Raw genomic sequence first — 22502 nt, forward strand, 5'->3', positions numbered from 1 at the left:
GTTTGCAAGATATAGCGTCTGGTGTTTTAAAAACGTTTAATGATTTACAGATCTTTGTAGGCGAATATTTAATAGATATAATTGTATAGTTTTACATGGTACACTTTTCACGCAAAACGAGATGCCACGCATACATTTTCCACTCGAGACAAAAACGTAAACAACGTAAGATATTGCGAGGTCTACCCCCTCCTTTCTAACTTGATTATAGGGCGAAACAAGGTCTATCATTGTACGGTTTGTGTTTTCAATTTTCCACGCAAACCGAAGTTTACCCCCACCCCCTGTTTGCGAGGGAAGGGCGGTAGCACCTCCCCCGCCTACGTGTGTACTGTTTATACACACAATTGAAGTATAATTTAAAAATTCATATTATTTATTTTTAACTTTAACACTGTATATCCCAAAAACCAGAGCGGTTTATAAGACCTATATAATTTTTTGTTCAGCGTTAAAAGTACTGTAAGCGACGGGAAAAAATTAACGGAGCTACCGGGATTCGAACTCGGGATCCTTCGCTCACACGCCTAGCACATAGGCTGCTACCCCACGACTGCTCCACTACTACGCTAATTTCTCCAATTCCCCATCAATACTGGCCCTACGGCCCTAAATCTCCTACAGTACTATCAGAGACCATCGTCAAATTAAGGCGCCAAAGTTATCGGAATCTTGCCCAGAAATATTTTGTAAAAGATTTTTCATACATTTTCAAAAATATTTTATAAAACATATTTAAAATATTTTTAAATAATTTATACCGGTCTAATGAAAATATGTCTGTGAAACATTTAAAAAAATTTTTTGTGAAATATTTTAATAGAATATTTTAAAATGTTTTACAGATATTTACGAAATATTTTTGAAATATTTTATTAAAATATTTCAAAAAATGATTTACAAGAAATATTTTATGCTGTGTGGGTGTTAATTAAATGTTACATAATGTTACTTCACGCACAACTAGCTGCGACTCTCAAAGTTCACTTTTTCCTTGTTACTCGTTAATTTTAATATCGAAAGTCTTTAGTTAATTAACTATTTATTTATTATATTTATAATTCACAGATAATCGCGTGCTTTAAAAGTTATGGAAGATAAATATATATTTTAAATATTATTTAATAATACAAGAGACATATATTGATGAATAAAATATAATATAGGGGAGACCAGGGCACCATGAGCCACGGGGTACCATGGGTCATTGACTGTTTAGGGTAACCCAGAATGTTTAGGTTGATTCAACTAGTATCATGTGACAGTTACTTTGTATCTATGTGGCAGTCATAAAAGTCTGTAGTCTCGAGACGCACATGACATGACATGACATGACATAAATGGTTTTTGTGATGCGTAAATAACTTTTAACCATTTAGAAATGTTTTAATATTGTTTTTGTAGTAAAATATACAATGCTGCGGTATCATGAGTCACACACGTCACCAAGGTTGATGATAGATAGGTTGATAATATATGTTATTTTTGATTGAAGAAAACATGTCAGAAGTTAGTTTTTCTAAAAAAAAAAATGATATTTCAGTAGTGGGTTCTGATATCTTTGTTTGTTCCTACCCAATCCTGAACAGTGTCATAAAAAAGCGTATTGTAAGGGAAGGGCCGACCAGGCCACAGGTTAATTCAAGGAACCAACGGGTAGGCCGGGGTGTGTTGTCAGGATAGGGAAATTATGAAGGCGAAGTAAAAAATACTCCTCGATGCAGTAAACTCTCTTTATTACGCACTCGGGTACAAAAAGATTCGCGTCGGCCGTACGCGACTACCTCGAATGAATGCCGGAACACTTCTTTTTCTTTTTTTATTAATGGCACCCGCCTCTTGTCAGTGGCGATACGGCCAAGTTCTTGTTAAAATGAGTGACGATAGAGCTTGTGTTACTATTACTACAATATGGCTCGTTTCCATTCGAGCGGTGAGACGGCGTAGACTGTGTGCAGAATATAGAAAGGAAAGCTTAAGGGATGGCAAAAGGGAGCGCGGCGCGTAATTTAAATTTGAACTTCTATAGCCTTGCAAAAGGCCATGATTAGGCGACACACCTTGCTAGTAGGTTTTCTAAGAAGATCGTATATATATCTCGACAGTTAGGTCCCTTACTCTTATATATAAATACACGGAGTTTAGTACTATGCCTAATGGTAATTGGACAATAAAAGATTAAGTGATTAATGTAAATCCGGTTACCGCATGGACATGAGCCATCATCAATAAGATTATACGGTTCAATCACGGTTACAATCGTTTCTCTGGAGAGGCCAGAATTGTAAAATACCAAGGTTTTGACGACTCTCGGTATATGTGGTTATAGTAGTGGGTCCCTTTATCTCGGGCGCACGTGGCAAGATAGTCTTTAAAGCGATCATCAAGTTTTTCCTTAGCAAAAAGATCAGTATATGGGATTTTGAAGTGTGGGGGAGGGGTACCTTCTCTAATTGCTCTTTTTGCCAGAGAGTCGGCAATTTCGTTACCGGCTATTCCTATGTGCGAGGGAATCCAAATAAATTGTATACGGGTACCTCTTTCTTGAGCTATAAGTAATTTTGCCTTAATTAACGGGATGAGATAATTGCACTTGCGAGGAAATGGGACCGCGAAAACCTCTATCACGCTTTTCGAGTCAGTAACGATAGTAGCACACGTTGGCCGAAGGTCGAGACATAAAAGTATAGCATTATAGATTGCCCGGGTTTCGGCAGTAAATATGGAAGTCTGAGACGGTAGTTTATGCATGATTTGCAGCTGAATCTAAGGGGAGTGACAGGCAGCACCAACGTAATTCCCCAACTGAGTCTTAGACCCGTCAGTGTAAAATACCAAGGTGTCCCTCATGACGTCCCCAAATGCTTGGTTAAAAGTAGCTTGCACCTGTTGTCGAGAAATACTGTTAAAGGTATCCATTGTTTCTGGGCTTGGATAGTAGTAAGGAGGGGAGAAAAAGGAAGAATAAAAGGAGTATTGAAAGAAAGGCAGGATTGGCGATTTGTATATGTGATGGACTGTCAGTTCGACGCCTTTGAATGCTTCCGCTAGAGGAAAATTACGAGCTACGTATTCGGCCCTCTCAGGGTCCTGCATTGTATAGTATGCTATCTCTGACAACGATTCCGTGACTGGATGATTCGTGACTGACTGTACTTTGATAAGGTACTTAGCAGTCAAATATTGAAGTCTTGGCTTTAAAGGAGGCTCTTTGGCCTCAGCAAACATAGTGTTTATAGGAGTAGAAATGCGGTATCCCAAGCTGACTCTAATAGCTTTATTCTCTATTATTTCAAGTCTGTGAAATTTGGTGGAGTTTTGAAGACAAAATATATGAGAGACATATTCCAGAAAACCTCTTAAAATGGCTCTGTACACATTGAGGAGGAGCTGGGGATGAGCTCCCCACCAGACCCCCCTGAGGGAAGAAATAATGTTCGCTGTTGTCCTGGGTTTGGAAATCAAATAATCCATGTGGGCGGTGCCCGAGAGCTTGGGGTCAAGAACTACACCTAGAAAGCGAACAGTTTCCGAGGGACCAAACCCTGTCGTCGATTCTAATGACACAGTGATTGTAGTTACGCTTGAAAGGCGAGTAGATTATGAGCTGAGTTTTAGTAGGAGAGATTTCAAGTCCTCTGTCTCTAAGGTATTTCTGGATCCGTTCAAGGGATTTTTGCAAGGAGTCCATTGCTTTTCGAAGGGTAGATCCCGTTGCATATATGACTATGTCGTCTGCAAATTGCAGAATTTTAGTGCTACTATGAAGTAGTTTTGCTATTTTTCTTAAGTATATATTGAATAATATCGGATTAAGGACCGATCCCTGAGGGGTACCCTTACGCGATATGCGAGGGGGGGTAAGCTTGCCGTCAACAACAAACTGTACGTTGCGGGAATGAATGAGATTTTGGACGAACTGGCAGACTCTCTTGGGGAAGCCGGGATCCAACATGTCTTGTATTAGAATGCCGGGATCGACATTATTAAATGCGCCTTTCACGTCGATGAATAAAGCCGCTGTCATTTTATTTTGAAGGAACCCTTCTTGAATTTCAGACGTTAGTATAGTGAGGTTGTCAAAGGAGGATTTAAATTTGCGGAATTCAAACTGGAAATCAGGAACCAGGGACTCCGGAAGGGCCCTCGACTTCATCACCCAATGTAACCTGTTGAGGATGAGTTTCTCTAGAAGCTTAAGTGTACAGGAGGTGAAAGCTATCGGCCTAACGCCACTGCCATGAGGCTTTGGGATAAGGTAAACAAGCGAATGCGACCAAGACTCCGGAAAAGCGCCCTCCAAGAACAAGTTGTTGAGGATCCTCAGCAGCAATTTCTTCAGAAAAGTAGGAAGTGACTTAAAGATTTGATAGTCTATTCTGCCAATTCCTGGGCTAGACTCTTGTCCATTCAAGAGAGAGACTCAGGTGTGGAAGCGGAGTTGTCAGGAACATTTAGAGGTTCGGAATTGCACGAGGGAGGACAGATGTTGGCCATTGCGGCCTCCACCTGCTCACTATTTACACCTGCGGAGGGATTGGCTGACGCCAACTTGCGATTTCTATATCTTTTCAACATCCTCCAGACATTCGCGGTAAGGGTCAGAAAGTCCATCCATCCCTCTTGGCCTTTCTCAAGATTTTCCTAGTTTCAGAAAGTTGAGCCCTGTAAGTCTGATAATTTAACACTGTAGGATTTTTCCGATATATTTTGCATACCCTTTTTCTAGCCTGCGTCGCTTCCGAGCACTCCTTAGTCCACCAGAGAGCAGGAGGAGGGCCAGTATGAGTACCGTCTTTTTTCCGATGTTTCAAGGAAACTGCCTCTCTGGCGGGAGGAGAGATCTCACCAAGAACGTTTTCAACCTGCTCGAAGAATGCGTGATATTATTGCAAGTGATTTCTGCCCAGTGCTTTGAGTATCAACGTGAAGAAATTCAAACAAGCGCGGGTAAACGGTCCACCCTGTGCCTTTTACCTATAAAACTGCTGGGTTGCTGCCCAATCCCAGATCCTGTCAGCTGGGTAATAGATGCAGCTGGCAGTACTGAACAGGATAGCGCTTCGCGATGCGAGCGCGGCGTGTTCGTGCGTGAAAGGTACCCAATACGAGCAGGGTATATGGCCCACCACGTGCCGTATATCCCTAAAACGCTTCGGCTGCTGCCGAATCCCGGATCTCTGGGCAACCGATGAGCGACGTGTTAACAGCATGGGGTGATTTGTGCGTTACGTGGTAGCTGGTGAGCACGGCACCAGCGACGGCGACTCGTCAAACGTGAGCTACGATTGCTCGACACGAGTACTACGGGGGTAGGGAGCCCCGCCGGGAGGCTACCGGTGCCCTACCAGATGGTGACGGACTCGTAGGGGTGGTGGTTCGCATAGCCGGATGAGTGCCATGGGGGGCTCAGTGCGGGTCGCGCTATGAAGCTTATATTGCGCATTACCTATAATGGGGGTGTTATGGCACCCCGATCCTGTCAGCTTGGCTGATCTAATCCGAGTAGATCATGTCCGCTGCAGGAAACCCAGCTACCTGGGGAACAATAGTGAGTCATAAGGGCGTTACGGGAAACCGTGCCCTTACGTCTGAAAAGTCGGCTAGTCCGGGAGTACGTAATCGTCAGGTATGGGCTCTGTAAAGGGGAAATCCCCGGTGTCGGCTCTGATTCTAGCGTGAAGGGAAGTACTGATAACGTTGGTCGCACTGCGACCACGGGGAGGATTCTGGGAGGGCTAACCGTCCCCCCAAACCCCTCGGTGCGGTTGTAACTATGACACTCATTATAGTAGCCAAATATCTCGTCATCTAATTAGTGACGCGCATGAATGGATTAACGAGATTCCCACTGTCCCTATCTACTGACCCAACTGGGAGTGGCTTCGGCTGCGAAGATCCGACCAGTGATCTAGACTGGTATCACGGGGACCGGTGGCCCAGGGAGTTTGCTCCCGCCGGTCGCGGGTAGGACCATCGTGGTTAGGTGGCAGTGGTTTACAGCCAAATGCTGGCTAGGATACGTCTCGCACTTGGGTGTCCGACGGGTGAGCTGCGTCCCAACAGCTCGGGTACCAGCCTGCACAGCTGGTAGAGCGTGAATAGTCGCTCGCCCCAACCAGTGGGTTGCTGCAAGATCCTGTAATCCTGCAGCGTACTGGTAGTACTGGACCTCGGTCGGTACGCGCTGATTGGGCGTATCCCAATCCCACGCCCGTGGGGGCCGTGTGGATTAGGCTCCATGAGCAGATGCTGCACGCAAAACTTACGACAATTTCTGTCCCTATCTAGCGAAACCACTGCCAAGGGAACGGGCTTGGAAAAATTAGCGGAGAAAGAAGACCCTGTTGAGTTTGACTCTAGTCTGACACTCCTTGTCACCCCACTTAAGAACCTCTGTCTTCAGATCCTCGTCACGTGATTGCAGAATAGAGGTGAAGCTTTTCCATTGTTTTTTCGATAATTTGTGTTTGTGAGAAAACACATTTACTGACCTTGCAACCGTCCGCATAGCTGAGCAGCCGAACAAACCCGACGGCCAGCAGCGACTTGGGGAGCAGCGTACACCGACAATTTGCGAACAGGATTACCGGATAAGCGAGTCCGAAGAGCCCATATGGCTAGCGTTTACCTGAATCCCGAGATATAGGTGACCGGGGTACGATTGACCCCGGCAGACGAGCGGCAGATAATCGACCGAGCGAGCCAACGAGCGGGCCTTGGAAGGAGAGCCAAGCAGAGCAGATCGGGACGAGCGCGGTCGAGATAGCGCAACGGGCACGCGAGATAGCGGGGTCACGAGATTGAACCCCGCGAACGGGGGTATATCGGTAATAGCCGGAGGCCGAACCCCGGAATACGTCTCAGGGGTGACCCGGAGGCCAACCACCCGATACGCGAAGCGCCGATAACGACCAACGCGGAAATAGCGGGGTCACGCGAATGACCCCCGCGCAGAGGGGCACGGCGGTCATAGCCGGGGGCCGAGCCGCGTAAATCGTTTCAGGGGCAACCCGGAGGGCAATCAAATCAACTCCGACGCGATAGCGCCAGCGGGCGCAAAGATCGCGGCGTCACGGGGGTGACCCCCGCGCCGAGGGGCACGGAGGTCGCAGCCAATAGCCGAACCACGGAAATCGTCTCATGGGGGTCCCGAATGACGACCCACCGGACCGCGAAGCGACAACGCCAGCGGGCGCGGAGATCACGGGGTCACGAGAATGACCCCCGTACCGGGGGGCACGGAGGTCTTAGCCGAAGGCCGAGCCGTGGAGGTCGTTTCAGGGGACGCACAAACAACGACCCACCGAACCGCGACGCGATACCGCCGACGAGCGCGAAAATCGCGGGGTCATAACAATGACCCCTGCGCCGAAGGGCACGGAGGTCACAGCGGGCGGCCGACTCGCCAAACACGCCTCAAGGGCGACCCGAAGAACAATCGATCGACTCGCGACGCGATATTGATAACGAAAGCGAGTCTAGCGGGGACATACGATGACCCCCGGATATCGGAAACCGAGGGAGCCCGGGGAAAATCGGCGGGTGGAATGTCATTAGAGGAGGCGCTGAAATGAATCCAGAGGGTCAGCGAGACCATTCAATCGCGAAATTTCCGAACCCGGGAACCGGGGGAGCGGGGTCCAGCGGGACCCATGCCAATGCGTGCGATTAGTTATAAGACGTAGATTGAGAACCGCAGGCGCGATTAGTTATAAGGCGCAGATTGAGAACCGCAGCCGTCACCGGCGACGAAAACAGGCAAAAACTATCTAAAGAAAAGTGAAAGCGGGTAACATCTGGCACGGAAAGGTACCAGGATGTGAATAACAACCCGGCGGTAGGGATAGAGATCCCGAGGTGGGATAGTGGAGAGCGCTCGGCAACTCGTGGCAGTCGCTCGGATACCGCGATCGGGGTAACACGCTATTAAGATTCGCTCACAGTTCGGACTTAGCGCGTAGTTTAGCACCGTGGTATGTAACAACCGGCACTCCCGCGTACTAGCGCGTTAAACATAGCATTGTAACAACGTTCGACGAAATGTGTCAACGTGAAATTGTGAATCACAACGACGATCTGAAATAAATCAATCGTTTGTTAATATACGCAGTATCAAGTTAATTTCGCATTACTTACCTGCCACTTACCTTGTCCTACGGCATCGATCCAGCGAAGTCCAGCGGCGTTCCAGTATGCAATAAGGCGAGGATCTGGGACAGTCAGCGGCAGTCGAGATCCATCCGGGGCGAGAAGATTTCCTAGCGCGGCGTTCCAGTATGCGATAATGCGAGGATCTGGGATAGTCAGCGACAGTTGAAATACGCTCGGGTGAAATACCTGAAATAGAAATTAACCGATTAATTGAGCGTATCCATTATCTACTTACCTGGTACTCCGGGGGTGGTCCCACGTTGTCCATCGATGATCCAGCAGTGGGGAGGCAGCGTCGGGGCGTCGAGACATTCTGCGTCGAAAACCTGAAAATAAGAGAGAATTAATGTGATATCGTTGTAATATCGTGTTATGATTTCGATACTCACCTTCTCGGTACATATGAGTCAAACCGAGTGGCGACCGTTTGATAGGCAAATCTGGCTGAAATCTCACATTTTCGTGTGATCCACGTACCCGAAGAGTGACGTCCGGTCACAACCTAACCTGTAGATTAACGTGAACAACAATCGGACGGTGGTCGCTGTCCATTGTGTCTCGAAGAGTAAGAGATTTACATAAAGAAGCCAGATTAGATAAACAAATTACCAAGTCTAATAGTGATGGCGTGACGCCTGGAGGGGGAATGTAGGTGGGCGAATCTGTGTTTATAAGTTTGAACGAGTGCTGATCAAGGATATCAGCGACGCAAGTACCTGCTGAATTAGTTCGGGTCGCTCCTCAGTAGGGGCGTTTATGTCTCCCATAAGAAAAAAGTAATCACGAAAGCCAGCCAGTGAGAATAGATCCCGCCAAGTATTCTGACAGACGGGGGGCTTAAAGTGTCTGTAAACTCCCAAAACGACGGTTCTGACGTTGGCAATCTCCAGCTCTAGTCCAATAGTTTCTACAGACGGGTCCAATAGTCCTGCAAGATTAATTTTAGAGAACAAGATTGTCTCTTTGACTAGGGCAAGCATTCCTTTGACACCAGGGTCAGCAGAATCCTTTCTAACGACTTTAAAGCCACGACGGAAAAGTCATTAGCACGTGTCATACATGTTTCCGCCAGAAATATTACCTCATAGTTCTCGCAAAGTTTTTCTATCTCAGGTTTCTTACTCACCGCTCCCCTGCAGTTCCAGTACGGGATACCACAGCCAGGAGCAAACGCAAAAGTCTGTGGAGAAGAATTAGCCATTTTGGAGCGGTTAATGATGTGTAAGTTCTAGTAGCAAACGACGTACTTGTTGGATTCCCTCGCAGATTTGAGAGCCGTTAAGATAGGGCGGAATGAGTTCAACTAGATGATTAATTAGCATTGCGAACATATTTAGAAATTGAAGATCATTGTTCTGAATAACATCATTCCTTAGCGATCTCTCTAGGGGAGAACTTTGCTCAAGAGAAAGGGGAGAAAAGGAAGAGAGTAGGGATTGGGAGGAGGGGGGATCAGAAAATGAGAAATCAAAATTAAGGGTTCTACCGTTAGGAGCGAATAACATGGAATTGTGTAGGTCACGTAAGGCTTGCTGTCTTTGTGAATATTGATGATCGCGTTCCCTACTTCCCTGTTCTCTATCCCTATCAATGAGGACAGGATTACCGTCCTGAAAATTCTGACGCTGCGTAAAAACCTTGATATTTTGCCGGTCCTTAAAATTAGTGTTACCTCGGTGGCTACGAAGGGCCTCCGAGTATGTGCCTCCATAGCTGTTATCGCAGTTCGCATCGAATGTGTTGGTTAGGTATTTATAGGGGTTATAATTTGTATAGGAATTAGGAGACTGACCCTGCCATCGAGATTTGGGCAACGAGTTACTGTCGGGAGAAGATTGACTCGACAATCGCGGATAGTCCTCTAATGAGCGGTAACTTATTAGCCGCCGAAGATCGCCTCCCTCGACTCTTGCGCGCGCTTGCGGGAGAGGTATGTTCTCGCTGTATGCGATGTTATATATCTGTTTTTGTTTGTCCAGTGCTGGACAGTTCAGCGAAGTGGGCAAGTGCTCGGCCCCACAGTTATCGCATATGGGGGGAAGTTCCTGGTGAGGACATACCTTATCCGCCTTATGTTTAGTTTGAGCACATCTGATGCACCGGGGATTTCCCTTGCAGTTAACACCAACATGGCCAAATCGGTAGCACGAAAAACATTAATACGCGTGGTATGTAAGGCACAACCGGTAGCTTTGTTTTAAAAAGAGCGACTTCCTTAGGAAGCTTTTGACCTTCGAACTTCAACATTAAAGTTCTAAACGGGACGAACTTAAATGTGCCGTCGTTTTCTTTGATTTTTCTATTCAAGCGGCTAAGCGTAAGGATCTTAGCCGAAGACTCGAATTCCGCTTCTAATTCACATTGCGCGAATTCGACCGGAATGTCTCTAACGATGCCTTATTACCCTGAAGGTTGAGATAAACGCGGTCAAGTTCCTTTGTTTTAACAAGGGATGGCCGATAACACTGTTGGCTGCTTTAGCCGTAGAGAAGGTGACCATAAGCTTATTGTTTCCTATTTGTTTACATTCAATAATGTCTGTTGGAAACGGGTAATAGGAATCGTGAAGAGATTGTGTATGTGAACATTCTTGATATAAGTGGCGATTTGGTAGAATGCTCACAGATGGCGTCGGTGTTACAGTTCCCTAGTTATCTTTAACGTTATGTGTTTCGCGAGCGCTGCGACGACCGCGTTGCGTCCCAGCGCCGAAAAACGGTACGAAAAGACGATGCTGCGCAAGCGTGAGCGTGTCGGGACGAGCGTGAAGCCCGCCGAGCGAGCATTCGTCTTCCGGCTAGCGAGGCGTACAGTCGTGTTCTTTACATCGGCTTCAGATATACGTATAATTGCTACGCGATTGAAATCCGCCAGACTATTGAGTCTGAGACAGAAAGAACGAAGACGTCTCCGTAATATCAAAGGAGGTTTTGCTGCTGACCCTGACAAGAGGTTAATTAAAGTACCTCGCTCGATTCGATTGAAGGAAGGACGAACTTAGCCATTGCAACGTGGCCTCGTTGAAACGGAACGAAGCGGCCATCTTGGACATTGCGACGTGGCCTCGTGGAAAAGGAACGAAGCGGCCATCTTAGCCATATTGAGAAAAGCTGAACGCCCGTATTAAGGGGCTTAGTCCTTGCGACTATCTTGCAAAGAATTATCGGAAAGATATAAAAGGTAAATTTGGTGATCTCTATAGAAATCAGAACAAATCAAACGGAAGGGCGGTAATATGCTTTAACGCCAAATCAACGGTAGCGCGTAAATATGCATTTACGTACATTCAGAAGTAATATGTAAATATGCGTTTACATTACAGATGGTTCTTGATTTCAGAGATACCAATACATCTATACGGTAAAATTCTCGGATCGTGTAATCTATATTATTCCGATGTTAAGGATACTGCTTTCTATTTATAATTAAACGGATTGCATCCTCGCATAACTCACGGGGCGACGGATTGCATCCTCGTAGAAAGGCTACATTAATAACTAAATATTCCGGAATTAAATTAATTATCTGTCTGAGCTCAGTAAAACTTAAAGTTATTTTGAATGGTTGCAACCCGCGAATAAAGTCATCGATTCTCGATGTGTAGTAATTTAACTTACACTATCGATGCACACGTGATTCGGATATTCACGCATAGTCGGTATTATCTTAACGAATATTGCGATTCGACCCGTGGCTACTTGCCAGTTATTAACGTTTACGAAACACCGTATTACATACGAAAAGTTAATTATTATTTAATTGAGTTCGCTCTTCATTTATCGAATTGTTTATCCTACTCACTTGAAACATTTTATATAACTTGATTTACTGCGGAAGTTACTGTGTCAATTAATAAAAAGAAAGTGCATTATATTGAAGTTGTAGAATCTCGCACAATATTTATATAAGCCTAAACATTCTCTCGATTGCTTTACTTTACATATGTTTATTTGCTCACTTGTCAAGTGAGAGATATATATAAGGATTATTTTCGACAAATTACTAGTTGACACAGTACTTCAATTTATTTATGCTTTGTATATTATTGCTATATTTATGTAATGTGCGTTTTGAATAATATGTTTAACTTGATTGATCCTTTCTTAAAACAGATTTAAGTATTGAAATCACTTGATTGTTTTCTCTGATCAAGATACAAAAATAACGGAATTCTGTTTTCTTACAATCATTTATGATAAAAGATTAACTTCTTTTAGTGACACATGAGAAAGGATTATGCATTGATAATTCACCATTATCTTCGTTTGTATTTATTCTATGTGTTCTCTGTATAACATTTTCTCTTACAAAATATTCGTTTATTATAACATAACTAACATGAAAATACACAATCTCTTTACCGACGTAACTAGAAAATAAATGTCGTTCCCTTTTCTATAAATCTTGAGCCCAGGCTCCTGCGCGAGCTTGTACGTTTTAAACAATGTCCTTCTTAAAAGAGGCGTTTATCATACGCGAAATTTGCAGGGAATGAAGGGAGACTTTCGTTTGAACGTGCTGAAAATGTACTACATAAGGTTTCTCGTCAGTATCTCGATAGCGATTAGTTGTTTTATTAGGTTCTGAGGGAAGGGGGGCCGACGCCGCAGGGGGGGCCCCGCCGCCGCCGGGCTGCCTCTCGCCGGGTTCCTTCGCGGGAACGTTGCGAGTGGATCTTAATTCTATTTTCAGTCATACCTTTGGTATCCGCCGATCGCTTTTGACCGCGCGGGGGGTCAATGTCCATAGCTTTATTTTTGTCACATACGTTTACGTTGGTTGTAAGGGACCTTACATCGTTGATCCCCGTCGGCTCGGGGGGAGGGACGAAACCCACGTCTTCGCCGCTGTTTTCTTTGCGATTCTTTTGCTTCTTCCTCCCCATATCTTTCACTTGCTCGAGCTTTGTAAATTCGGAAGCACGAAATGTCTTTTGCGCATCGAGGGGGGAATGGGAGGGAGATCGAAAATGCGAGTGAGATTGAATGCACGACTCAAAGCTCGATCGTGAACGCGAACGCGAGCGCGATCGCGAGTCAGAACACGAATCCGACACTATTAACGAATCTTTTACCACTTTTTCGAAAAAACTATCAAAATCGCCGCGAGGTACGGACAAGCATCGCCGCTGGTCCGCCTCTTCCGAAAAGTTTTCCTTTACAGGGGCCGAAGCCGCCTGCATAATCGTACGAACCTAGACCTATGTGAACCTGGCACCCGACTTTCGAAAAATTAATTTTTTTTACGGAAAACGTTAGCATTTTGTTTGTAGTTGTTTGTAGTAACAAAAATTTCGTTTGTAGTTCAATACATTAAAAGTTATAAACATTTAAAAAATGACTCGCACCCCACTTTGAAATATCTCAAATCCGCTTGCGCCATCTTCTTCAGAATCGTTTGTAGTTGTTTGTAGTGCTTCTCTTTTCGTTTGTAGTTGCACCGTTTAAAAATTACAACAATTTAAAAAAATAAAAAAACCTAACTTTGCCAATTTTGGAGATATCTCAAATCCGCTTGCGCCATCTTCTTCAAAATCGTTTGTAGTTGTTTGTAGTGCTTTTCTTTTCGTTTGTAGTTGCACCGTTCCAAAGTTATTATATTTTTGCAATAAACAAAAAGTGTAACTTTGCCAATTTTGGAGATATCTCAAATCCGCTTGCGCCATCTTCTTCAGAATCGTTTGTAGTTGTTTGTAGTGCTTTTCTTTTCGTTTGTAGTTGAACCGTTTAAAAGTTATTACATTTTTGCAATAAACAAAAAGTATAACTTTGCCAATTTTGGAGATATCTCAAATCCGCTTGCGCCATCTTCTTCCGAATCGTTTGTAGTTGTTTGTAGTGCTTTTCTTTTGTTTGTAGTTGCACCGATCAAAAGATGTGATATTTTTGCAATAAATGAAAAGTGTGAGTTTGCCAATTTTTTAGATATCTTAAAACTGATTGCGGGACTCGATGTGGAATCGTTTCTAGTTGATTGTAGTGATTTTCTTTTCGTTTGTAGTTGCACCGTTCACAAGACACGATTATTTAAACAATTGCAAAATAACGGAACTTTTCAATATTAAAGATACCTTGATACGAAAAAGTTCCGTTATTTTGCAATTGTTTAAATAATTGTGTCTTTAATAAAGAAAGTTGGAACGGAAAAGTTTACACTACGGAATTTAATTTATAATTAACATATTATACCTTACTACAATCTTTCATGTCAGTTAGAGATTATGCCATAACTGTACATAATTTATACACACGATATATATTTATTAACATATATTTTCAAGTACATTTTTTCCGTGCGGAGTCGAATTTGTATCGCCCGCGGATGAAAAGATATATGTATTGTACACGCGCGTTATATCTTAATCTGTTTGCAATTAGAGTTGAATATCGCGTCGCTCGAACGCCAACTCGTCCGAGCGATAGTAGAAGACAGATCGTCATTTGTTTCTTCTATTGTTCGACGTCGCGTCGGTTTCAGTCCGAAGTTCCGAGCGCGCACGTTCACAATACGACGCTTACGTACGTATGCTATCGCTTGCTACCAGGCCCGCGATCTGACATCACCGCTCGGTATGTGTGATAGTGGAGCAGATGAAGATTGAAACAACAGCTTTATATAAAGGCGGTAACTGTAGCGTCAGTTTCGGGAGTCATATAAAAATGCCTCGAAAGTCGGCGAATCCGCCAAATAAAGTTTACGAAGCCTTGAAAGGGCTGTAGTTTTTGGACAATAAAGGTAAACTTTTGCCGTGGGGCGACGATGTTTGGCAAAAGGCGGTCGATGCGATGCAAGGTAAGATGTCAAAGGATTACATCTACCTTTATTTGTCAAAAAATAGGAATGATGTTTTCAATAAAATACATGGAGTCGAAACATTGGAATGTACCAACGAAAGTACTTTTGACACAACCGCGAATGATTCGCGAGACGATTCGAATTGGTCAATGGGTGAAACGAATTGCATGTTACCAGCTATACGCAAAGCAATAACGATGTCAAAAAGCGAATGGGATACTCTTAAATCCCACATCGTAGAATACAAACATTGCAAATACGAGGTACTTGTTATTGGTTGGGCTGATGCAGTATACGATGTTTTATGGAGTCATTTAAAATTGCCCTGCCCCTACTCTTTTAAAAACGCAAAAATTAATCGAAATCCTGGCGAGATGTTCTTGTCAATTAAGGGCAGTTGCTCAGAATGTAAATCAAAGATTCACATCTATTGTCAAAGCGAACCGACTGAGGATGGCCCGACTTTACATGTTTCCACTTTCGATTCTTGTGGGATAGCGCATGAAAAAAAGTGGCAAGTACGTGGTGACAGACGGATTCGTATTGGAAAGGAATTGCAGGGTACATCAACTTACGCTTGGCGACGGAATGAAGCTAATAGGTTAATGGAATTCGGAGATGTTGTACCGGCCAACCTACCTTCGGAAGATGTTGCACGTAAAGCAAAACAGGAAGCTCGAGATAAAGAGTTGGGGTTGTTCAAAGTTAAAGCTGCTCTTGCCTCAGTATGGGACATGAAGTACGGTCAAGAGTTCAGTGGGTGTATTTACGAAATTGGGCTTGATAAATTTTATGTGATGTATTGGAGTCCCACGCAGCTCTTTCTGTATAACAAGTTTCAGAAGGAAGACGATATCGGTAGCATTAGCTTTGACGCAACGGGTGGACTGGTAAAACAAATTCCAAAACCGGATGGCTCGAAACGAGTTATTTATCTCTACCAGGCTGTTTGCGGTTATCGCAGAAAAATCCTGCCTTTATTTCAATTAATTTCTGAAAAGCATGATACTAATACATTGACGTATTGGATGCGAGAGTGGTTGCGTTCTGGGGGATCAATTCCGAAACAAGTGGTCATAGATTACTCACCGGCACTTCTGAATGCAACTTCTTTAGCGTTCAACAACAGCGATCTTAAAACGTATATCGAGAACTGTATCGTCTTCGATAATAACTCCTCATCCATGCGTGTTCAACGCCCCCGATGTCTCATTCGCATTGATATCGCACATCTAATCAAATTAGTTGCACGTTGGAGCTGCTTCCAGCATGAATCTCTTGACAAAAAGGACTTTTATCTACGCTGTGTCGGTCTTTTGAGTACGTGCACAGAGATTGATAAGTTCATTGAAATATGTACGGACGTTCTATCAATAGCTTTTTTGACTCACGAAGATATTGATGATAAAGAAAGCCATTGCTTCGCTGCTCATAATAGGGTTATGAATCGTTTAAAATCTTATGATCTTCCTACCGATATGCCGAAAAATTTCGAAAACAGTGATTCTGATTTGCTAGAACGATTCGAAGACTCTGACAACGAAATAACTTTACAATCAAACAGTGCAATCGATACAATTCTGGAAAGAATCAAAACAAACAGCACCAGTAACTTGAAGCAAGGTCGATTAAATGCATACCATTGCGCTGGTTTCGGTTCTAGTCTCTTCAAATTGTCCAAACAGTTCGTTTTGTGGACAGCCGTAATGACAGCCAATGATCAACAAAACTCTACTTTCGTAGAGTTGGGAGATAAACGTGTTGCTAGTTCAGCTCGAAGTGAAGAATATTTTCGGGAACTCAAACATCTAGTTTTTAAAAATGGTAAAGCTATCAGGGTAGATAAGTACCTCGTTATTCACCTCAGGTCTTTGATGGGAACTAATAAATTGTTAAATGCGCCGGAAAAAGAAAGTAAGGAAAAAAATCCGAAGATCGTACACGCTATGCCTGAAGTAATGGACCTTACTATTGCAGAATCACACAAGCTTAAAAATACTTTTGTTGACAGTCGGGATTTCTTTAAGAAGTCCCCCCTCGTTGAAATCGAAAATTCGTTATCCGATGATCTCTCACCAATGAAACCTCAAGTAGTAGCTATGGACGACACAAAAGATCTTATCGGCAATTCGTTGCAGTCAGCAAATGATGATACACGTGACGGTTCTCACACTGATCATTCGGAGGACTTGATAAGTGACCTAAAAAGAGTATCATCCCAATCGAGAGATACTACTGTTGACAGTGTTGCCTCCGAAACATCCTTTCTCAACGAAAAAGAAGATTGGAAAGGTCTGAACAAAAAGATAAATCCAATAAAACCGAAGATATCAGGTAAAGCGAACAAAAGAGGTAAATATCTCACCGCATGTCCTGATATCAAGATTATTTACAAACGGCCGAAATTTACCCCAACGTTGCCTTTGCTTGTGAACGGAAATTTTTTAAAACCGGTAAACATCGGTGAACACATCGTTAGCGTACGAAACACATGTGCGTTTGATTCCACCGTTCAAAGCATGTTAGCTGCACGTCACGATTTTGCTTCATATTTCGAATATTTTACGGACAATAAAACCTATCTATCTGAATTTGTTTAGGCATTATCAACGACGGGTGTGACGGCAAAACTGTACAAAAAGCGAGGATGTATTTTAAGTACCACTAAGGAAATAAAAGATGGAATATTAGATTGTACAATTAATATTTTATATCTGCAAGAAAAATTGATTCTCCGTGATGTGCCATCTATTTCAAAAACTGTTCGATGCGCTGATTGCCTGTTCGAAAACTCAAATATTATGTCGGTTCTACATCTAAATCCAGTCCCAATATACAGACATGGCATGGCAGGTCTGCAAGAAGCTGTGAACGAAACTTGTAAACCCAGAAGTACAAGCACGTGTTTTCGATGCAAGAGTCCTAATATTTCGAAAGGTTTATCTGGAGGTGGTCACATGATACTCAATATCGAGGATGTTGGAAATCGTCAACTTTCAGCTCGAAATGGCTATCCAAATTGCAGGAGACAATTTACCATCGAAGAAATACCAGATAAGCTGATTTGTGATAAGTATACTTATAAATTTGTTTCCGCGATTGTCCACATTGACGAGCATTATTTTGCGTTCATTAAACGAGTTACCGGCAAGTGGGAAAGCCATAATGATTTGAAAAACCGAGTCATGGCAGTGACTGCGAGAACGCTCTTGCAGAAACACAATATCCACATATTATTTTATGTCCGAGTCTCCAAGACAGTTGAGTCGACGTCCGATTAAAAGTCCCTCACTCTTATCGACACTGTTGCGTAATATAAAGATTTTATCGGCTATAGAGAAGTTCAGAAAACAGAAAAGCACAAAAAAACTAACCTGTAAAAAAATATAAAAAAAGTAAATAAATAAAAAAAAAAAAAAAGAACTAAAAAGTGAAACCGGTTTTCCGTCACGTCCTCGTCGTCGGTTTCGGGTAATGCTAAGAACGGAATTTTATTGTAGTGTTCCATCTTGTTGATATTCATCAATAACATCAGTATTTGTAAGATTAGCGTATAGCGTGCTCGAATCGAATATAGGCTTTAAACTCTAGCTCGAAAATTGTTCGTAGTTGTCTGCACTGCCATTAAATTCGATCGTAGTTTTCTTAGCAAACAGTACATAAAAGACAAACTGCTGCAAAATTGTTTATAAAAATATTAATTTTGATTCTAGTCTTTCGAAAAATTAAAATAACATAAACTAAATAGCCTTTAAACAGTAACTACAAAATCGTTTGCAGTTTGTAAACCACTAATTTTGATTGCAGCCCCTCACAAACTAACGTGGAGATAATCTGCTATGAGCTCAAGCTTCGAAACTGTTTGTAGTTGTTCGTCTCAACATTAATTTCAAAATCGAAGTTCCGTTATTTTGCAATTGTTTAAATAATCGTGTCTTGTAAACGGTGCAACTACAAACGAAAAAAAAATCACTACAATAGACTAGAAATGATTTCACATCGAGTCCCGCAATCAGTTTTAAGATATCTAAAAAATTGGCAAACTCACACTTTTCATTTATTGCAAAAATATCACATCTTTTGATCGGTGCAACTACAAACGAAAGAAAAATCACTACAATCAACTACAAACGATTCCACATCGATTCCCGCAATCAGTTTTAAGATAATTAAAAAATTGGCAAAATCAAACTCTTTATTTATTGCAAAAATATAATAACTTTGGAACGGTGCAACTTCAAACGAAAAGAAAAGCACTACAAACAACTACAAACGATTCTGAAGAAGATGGCGCAAGCGGATTTGAGATATCTCCAAAATTGGCAAAGTTAGGTTTTTTTATTTTTTTAAATTGTTGTAACTTTTAAACGGTGCAATTACAAACGAAAAGAGAAGCACTACAAACAACTACAAACGATTCTGAAGAAGATGGCGCAAGCGGATTTGAGATATCTCAAAGTGGGGTGCGAGTCATTTTTTAAATGTTTATAACTTTTAATGTATTGAACTACAAACGAAATTTTTGTTACTACAAACAACTACAAACAAAATGCTAACGTTTTCTGTAAAAAAAATTAATTTTTCGAAAGTCGGGTGCCAGGTTCACATAGGTCGAACCTAGCACTAGCAAGGGTTATCTTTCTTAACAGTCACTAGAATAAGAAAAGGGAAAGCCCCTTGAAGCTACCCAGGACACGAGTTTACACTCGCCCGTATATTTCACACGATAACACGAGGTTAGAACTGCGCAGAATCGCAGGGAGGGAAAGCACACGTCCGTCAATGCCGGAACACGAATACGGTAACCGTCGCTACCGGTCAGTACGCCACATCCGACTCGCGTGGAGGGAGGTCAGCCAATCGCTACGCAGGGCGTCGCTGGGGTTGTGCGTTAGGGCGCTGGTTTCTCACGGCGCGAGGCGCGCATGCTTGGAGCGCCGTGGTGATAACGCTTGTGGCGCGGGAGATTCAAACGCCGAATACTACCTTAAACCACCTTTACAGTATAAAATAAAATTTTTTTTTTAATTTTTGTAACTTTTCGTTATTTCTTGAATAAATAAACCTAGTTTTTGTGTGTGACTCATAGTCTTTCAGTGACAGACCCATGGTGCCTCGGGCTTGGGTCATTTCTTAAAAAATGTGTTTTAATTTTGTTCTCAAAAACTAATCAATATTTGTCAAATACGCTAAATAAATTTTAAACTATACATAGTGCTTTAATTATTTTAAAAAATGAGACAAAAAATCTTATATTTAAAAGTACTTTTTAGAGTTTGAATTTTTGTGGCTGCTGGTGCCCCGCGGTTTCCCCTACACATATATACAAATATGTACACATATATATACATATATACATATATATACAGGATAAGGTCAACCGACCAGGAGGTGAAAGAGGAGCATGAGTAGAATATATAAATAAAATTCTTGCGTATTTGCTATGGTTTAGAAAATACACCGCTTTATAGGGGTGTATAAAAAGTCTTGAAACCCTTTAATATTTCAAAAAATACGCATTTTCGAACAAAATGTTTTGTACAGAAATTGTAGAGCTTTAAGTGAAGCATTACACACAAAAATTATTAGTATAACTTGAATAGTTTTCAAGTTTACATAAAGATAACCTTGAAATTTTTTAATCGGTATCCTCACTTTTTATTGCATATTGTTGTAGCTTATCTCGGGGACTTTTCAAAACAGTATAATAAAATAGTTTTTATCAGCGGTACTGTAAACAAACCTCGACATAACTCAAAAAGTACTTAACAAAAAAATATTTTATTATATTGTTTTGTACAAAATATTTTGTTCAAAAATGCGTATTTTTCGAAATATTTAAGGGTTTCAACATTTTTTATGCACCCCTATAAAGCGCTGTTTTCTAAACCATAGCGAATACGCAAAAATTTTATTTACATTATTTACATTTCTACTCATGCTCCTCTTTCACCTCCTGGTCAGTTGACCTTACCTTTCGAGACACCCTGTATATTGATAAAAAAAATTTGATGAATAATTCTCTTACCTTAATATTTCATCGTGAAGGTTAATACAAGCATCTAATTCATTCTCATTTTTGACATTGCGGATTTTTTGGGCTAACAATTCTAATCTTGCAGCAGAATAGAATAAAAGAATCGCAATGTTGCAATCGATACACATTCCGGCAGCAACTTGTAAGCCAACTAATGATTGATGTAAATAAATAATACTTTTTATCGGATATTCTACAGAAAATGGATATTTTGCATGAGTTGGAAATTCTTGCGGAAGGAATAACGGCCCGCAAATAACGCCAATAGCGGTTATATAGCACCATAAAGTATAAATGCCGTAAATACATTTGTACTTGTCAACGTAATGCTGCAGTGTAATGTTCGTTTTGTCATCCGCTTGTTCGCAAAACATTTCCATTTTATGATAAAGCATCTGAAACAGTTACCGTAATGTCTAATCAATGGCATGCACGTTATCTCTCTAATATTAAATTTTTAGACATATGATTTTAATTCTTAAGGTGATCCTAAAGCCGTGATTCTAGCCGGTTTTTTTCGGTTTTTTTTTTAGCACTAATCTTTTAATTGGCTTTATAGAAATGCAAAATTCTTGTCTAGAATTAAAGTACGCATCAAAATCTAGGTCATGGTGGTCGAATTTATATGTGGTGGTCGTCACGTATAACAAAAAATATTAATTGTTTTTCGTTTTTGATATAAATTCGACCACCATGACCTAGATTTTGATGCGTATTTTAATTCTAAACAAGAATTTTGCATTTCTATAAAGCCAATTAAAAGATTAGTGCTAAGAAAAAAAACTAAAAAAAACGGGCTAGGATCACGGCTTTAGGATCACCTTAACCTTTAGAGGCCGGGGGTGATCAAAATATCGACCACCCAAAAAACACAGGTTATTTGATGTTTTCAGGCAAAATTTGTGTGTTGAATAAGGGAAAAAGAGTAAAAAAAAAGGCTCTTTAAATTCTTCTTCCGCCCTCTAAAGGTTAAGTAAAAGAATTAAAAACAGTAAAAGAATTTTGCTATTTATATTAATTGTATACGTAGTCTGTCTAAAAAGTAATGAGACTAAATTTTTTTCTCAATAACTGATAATAATACTATAAAAATGAGACTCCAGTCCCATACAGCACACTAACGTTGAATCAACATCTTAAAAACATTGAATTTCAACATTTACAATGTTGTATCAACGTTGCGATATGTAGATCCACTAAAAAAGACATTAAAAATGTAAAAAAAAAACGCCAAGTGTATTTCCCGCAAAATAATTTTATAAATAATATTAGAAAAATAAAGAAAATATTTACTTAAAAAACACAAAAAGAATAAATATAATGGCATGAAAAAGAAGTGAAATCAAAGTATTATTCCAAGTATATTTATTAGAGTAAGTAATATTTCGCAAAATATATATGCGTGAATTAAAGAAATACAATATTTTATAAACTATCTCTCAAAATTGCAGTAGACTTAATGTAGGATGCAGAAGATATTTAAAATGTATGAAACACAACGGCATAATAAAATGAA

General features: G+C 41.5%; 1 protein-coding gene across 1 annotated transcript in view; it reads right to left on the reverse strand.

The window, feature by feature from the left end:
- Positions 1-21381, reverse strand: part of LOC139811405 (odorant receptor 4) — a 129140-nt gene extending 107759 nt beyond the window's left edge. The window contains exon 1 of the mRNA XM_071775700.1: positions 20978-21381. Within this exon, the coding sequence (XP_071631801.1) occupies positions 20978-21381 (404 nt within the window). The remainder of the gene's footprint in view (positions 1-20977) is intronic.
- Positions 21382-22502: the final 1121 nt, after the last annotated feature.

The sequence above is a fragment of the Temnothorax longispinosus genome, chromosome 4, assembly GCF_030848805.1.
Source record: "Temnothorax longispinosus isolate EJ_2023e chromosome 4, Tlon_JGU_v1, whole genome shotgun sequence".
Taxonomy (NCBI): domain Eukaryota; kingdom Metazoa; phylum Arthropoda; class Insecta; order Hymenoptera; family Formicidae; genus Temnothorax; species Temnothorax longispinosus.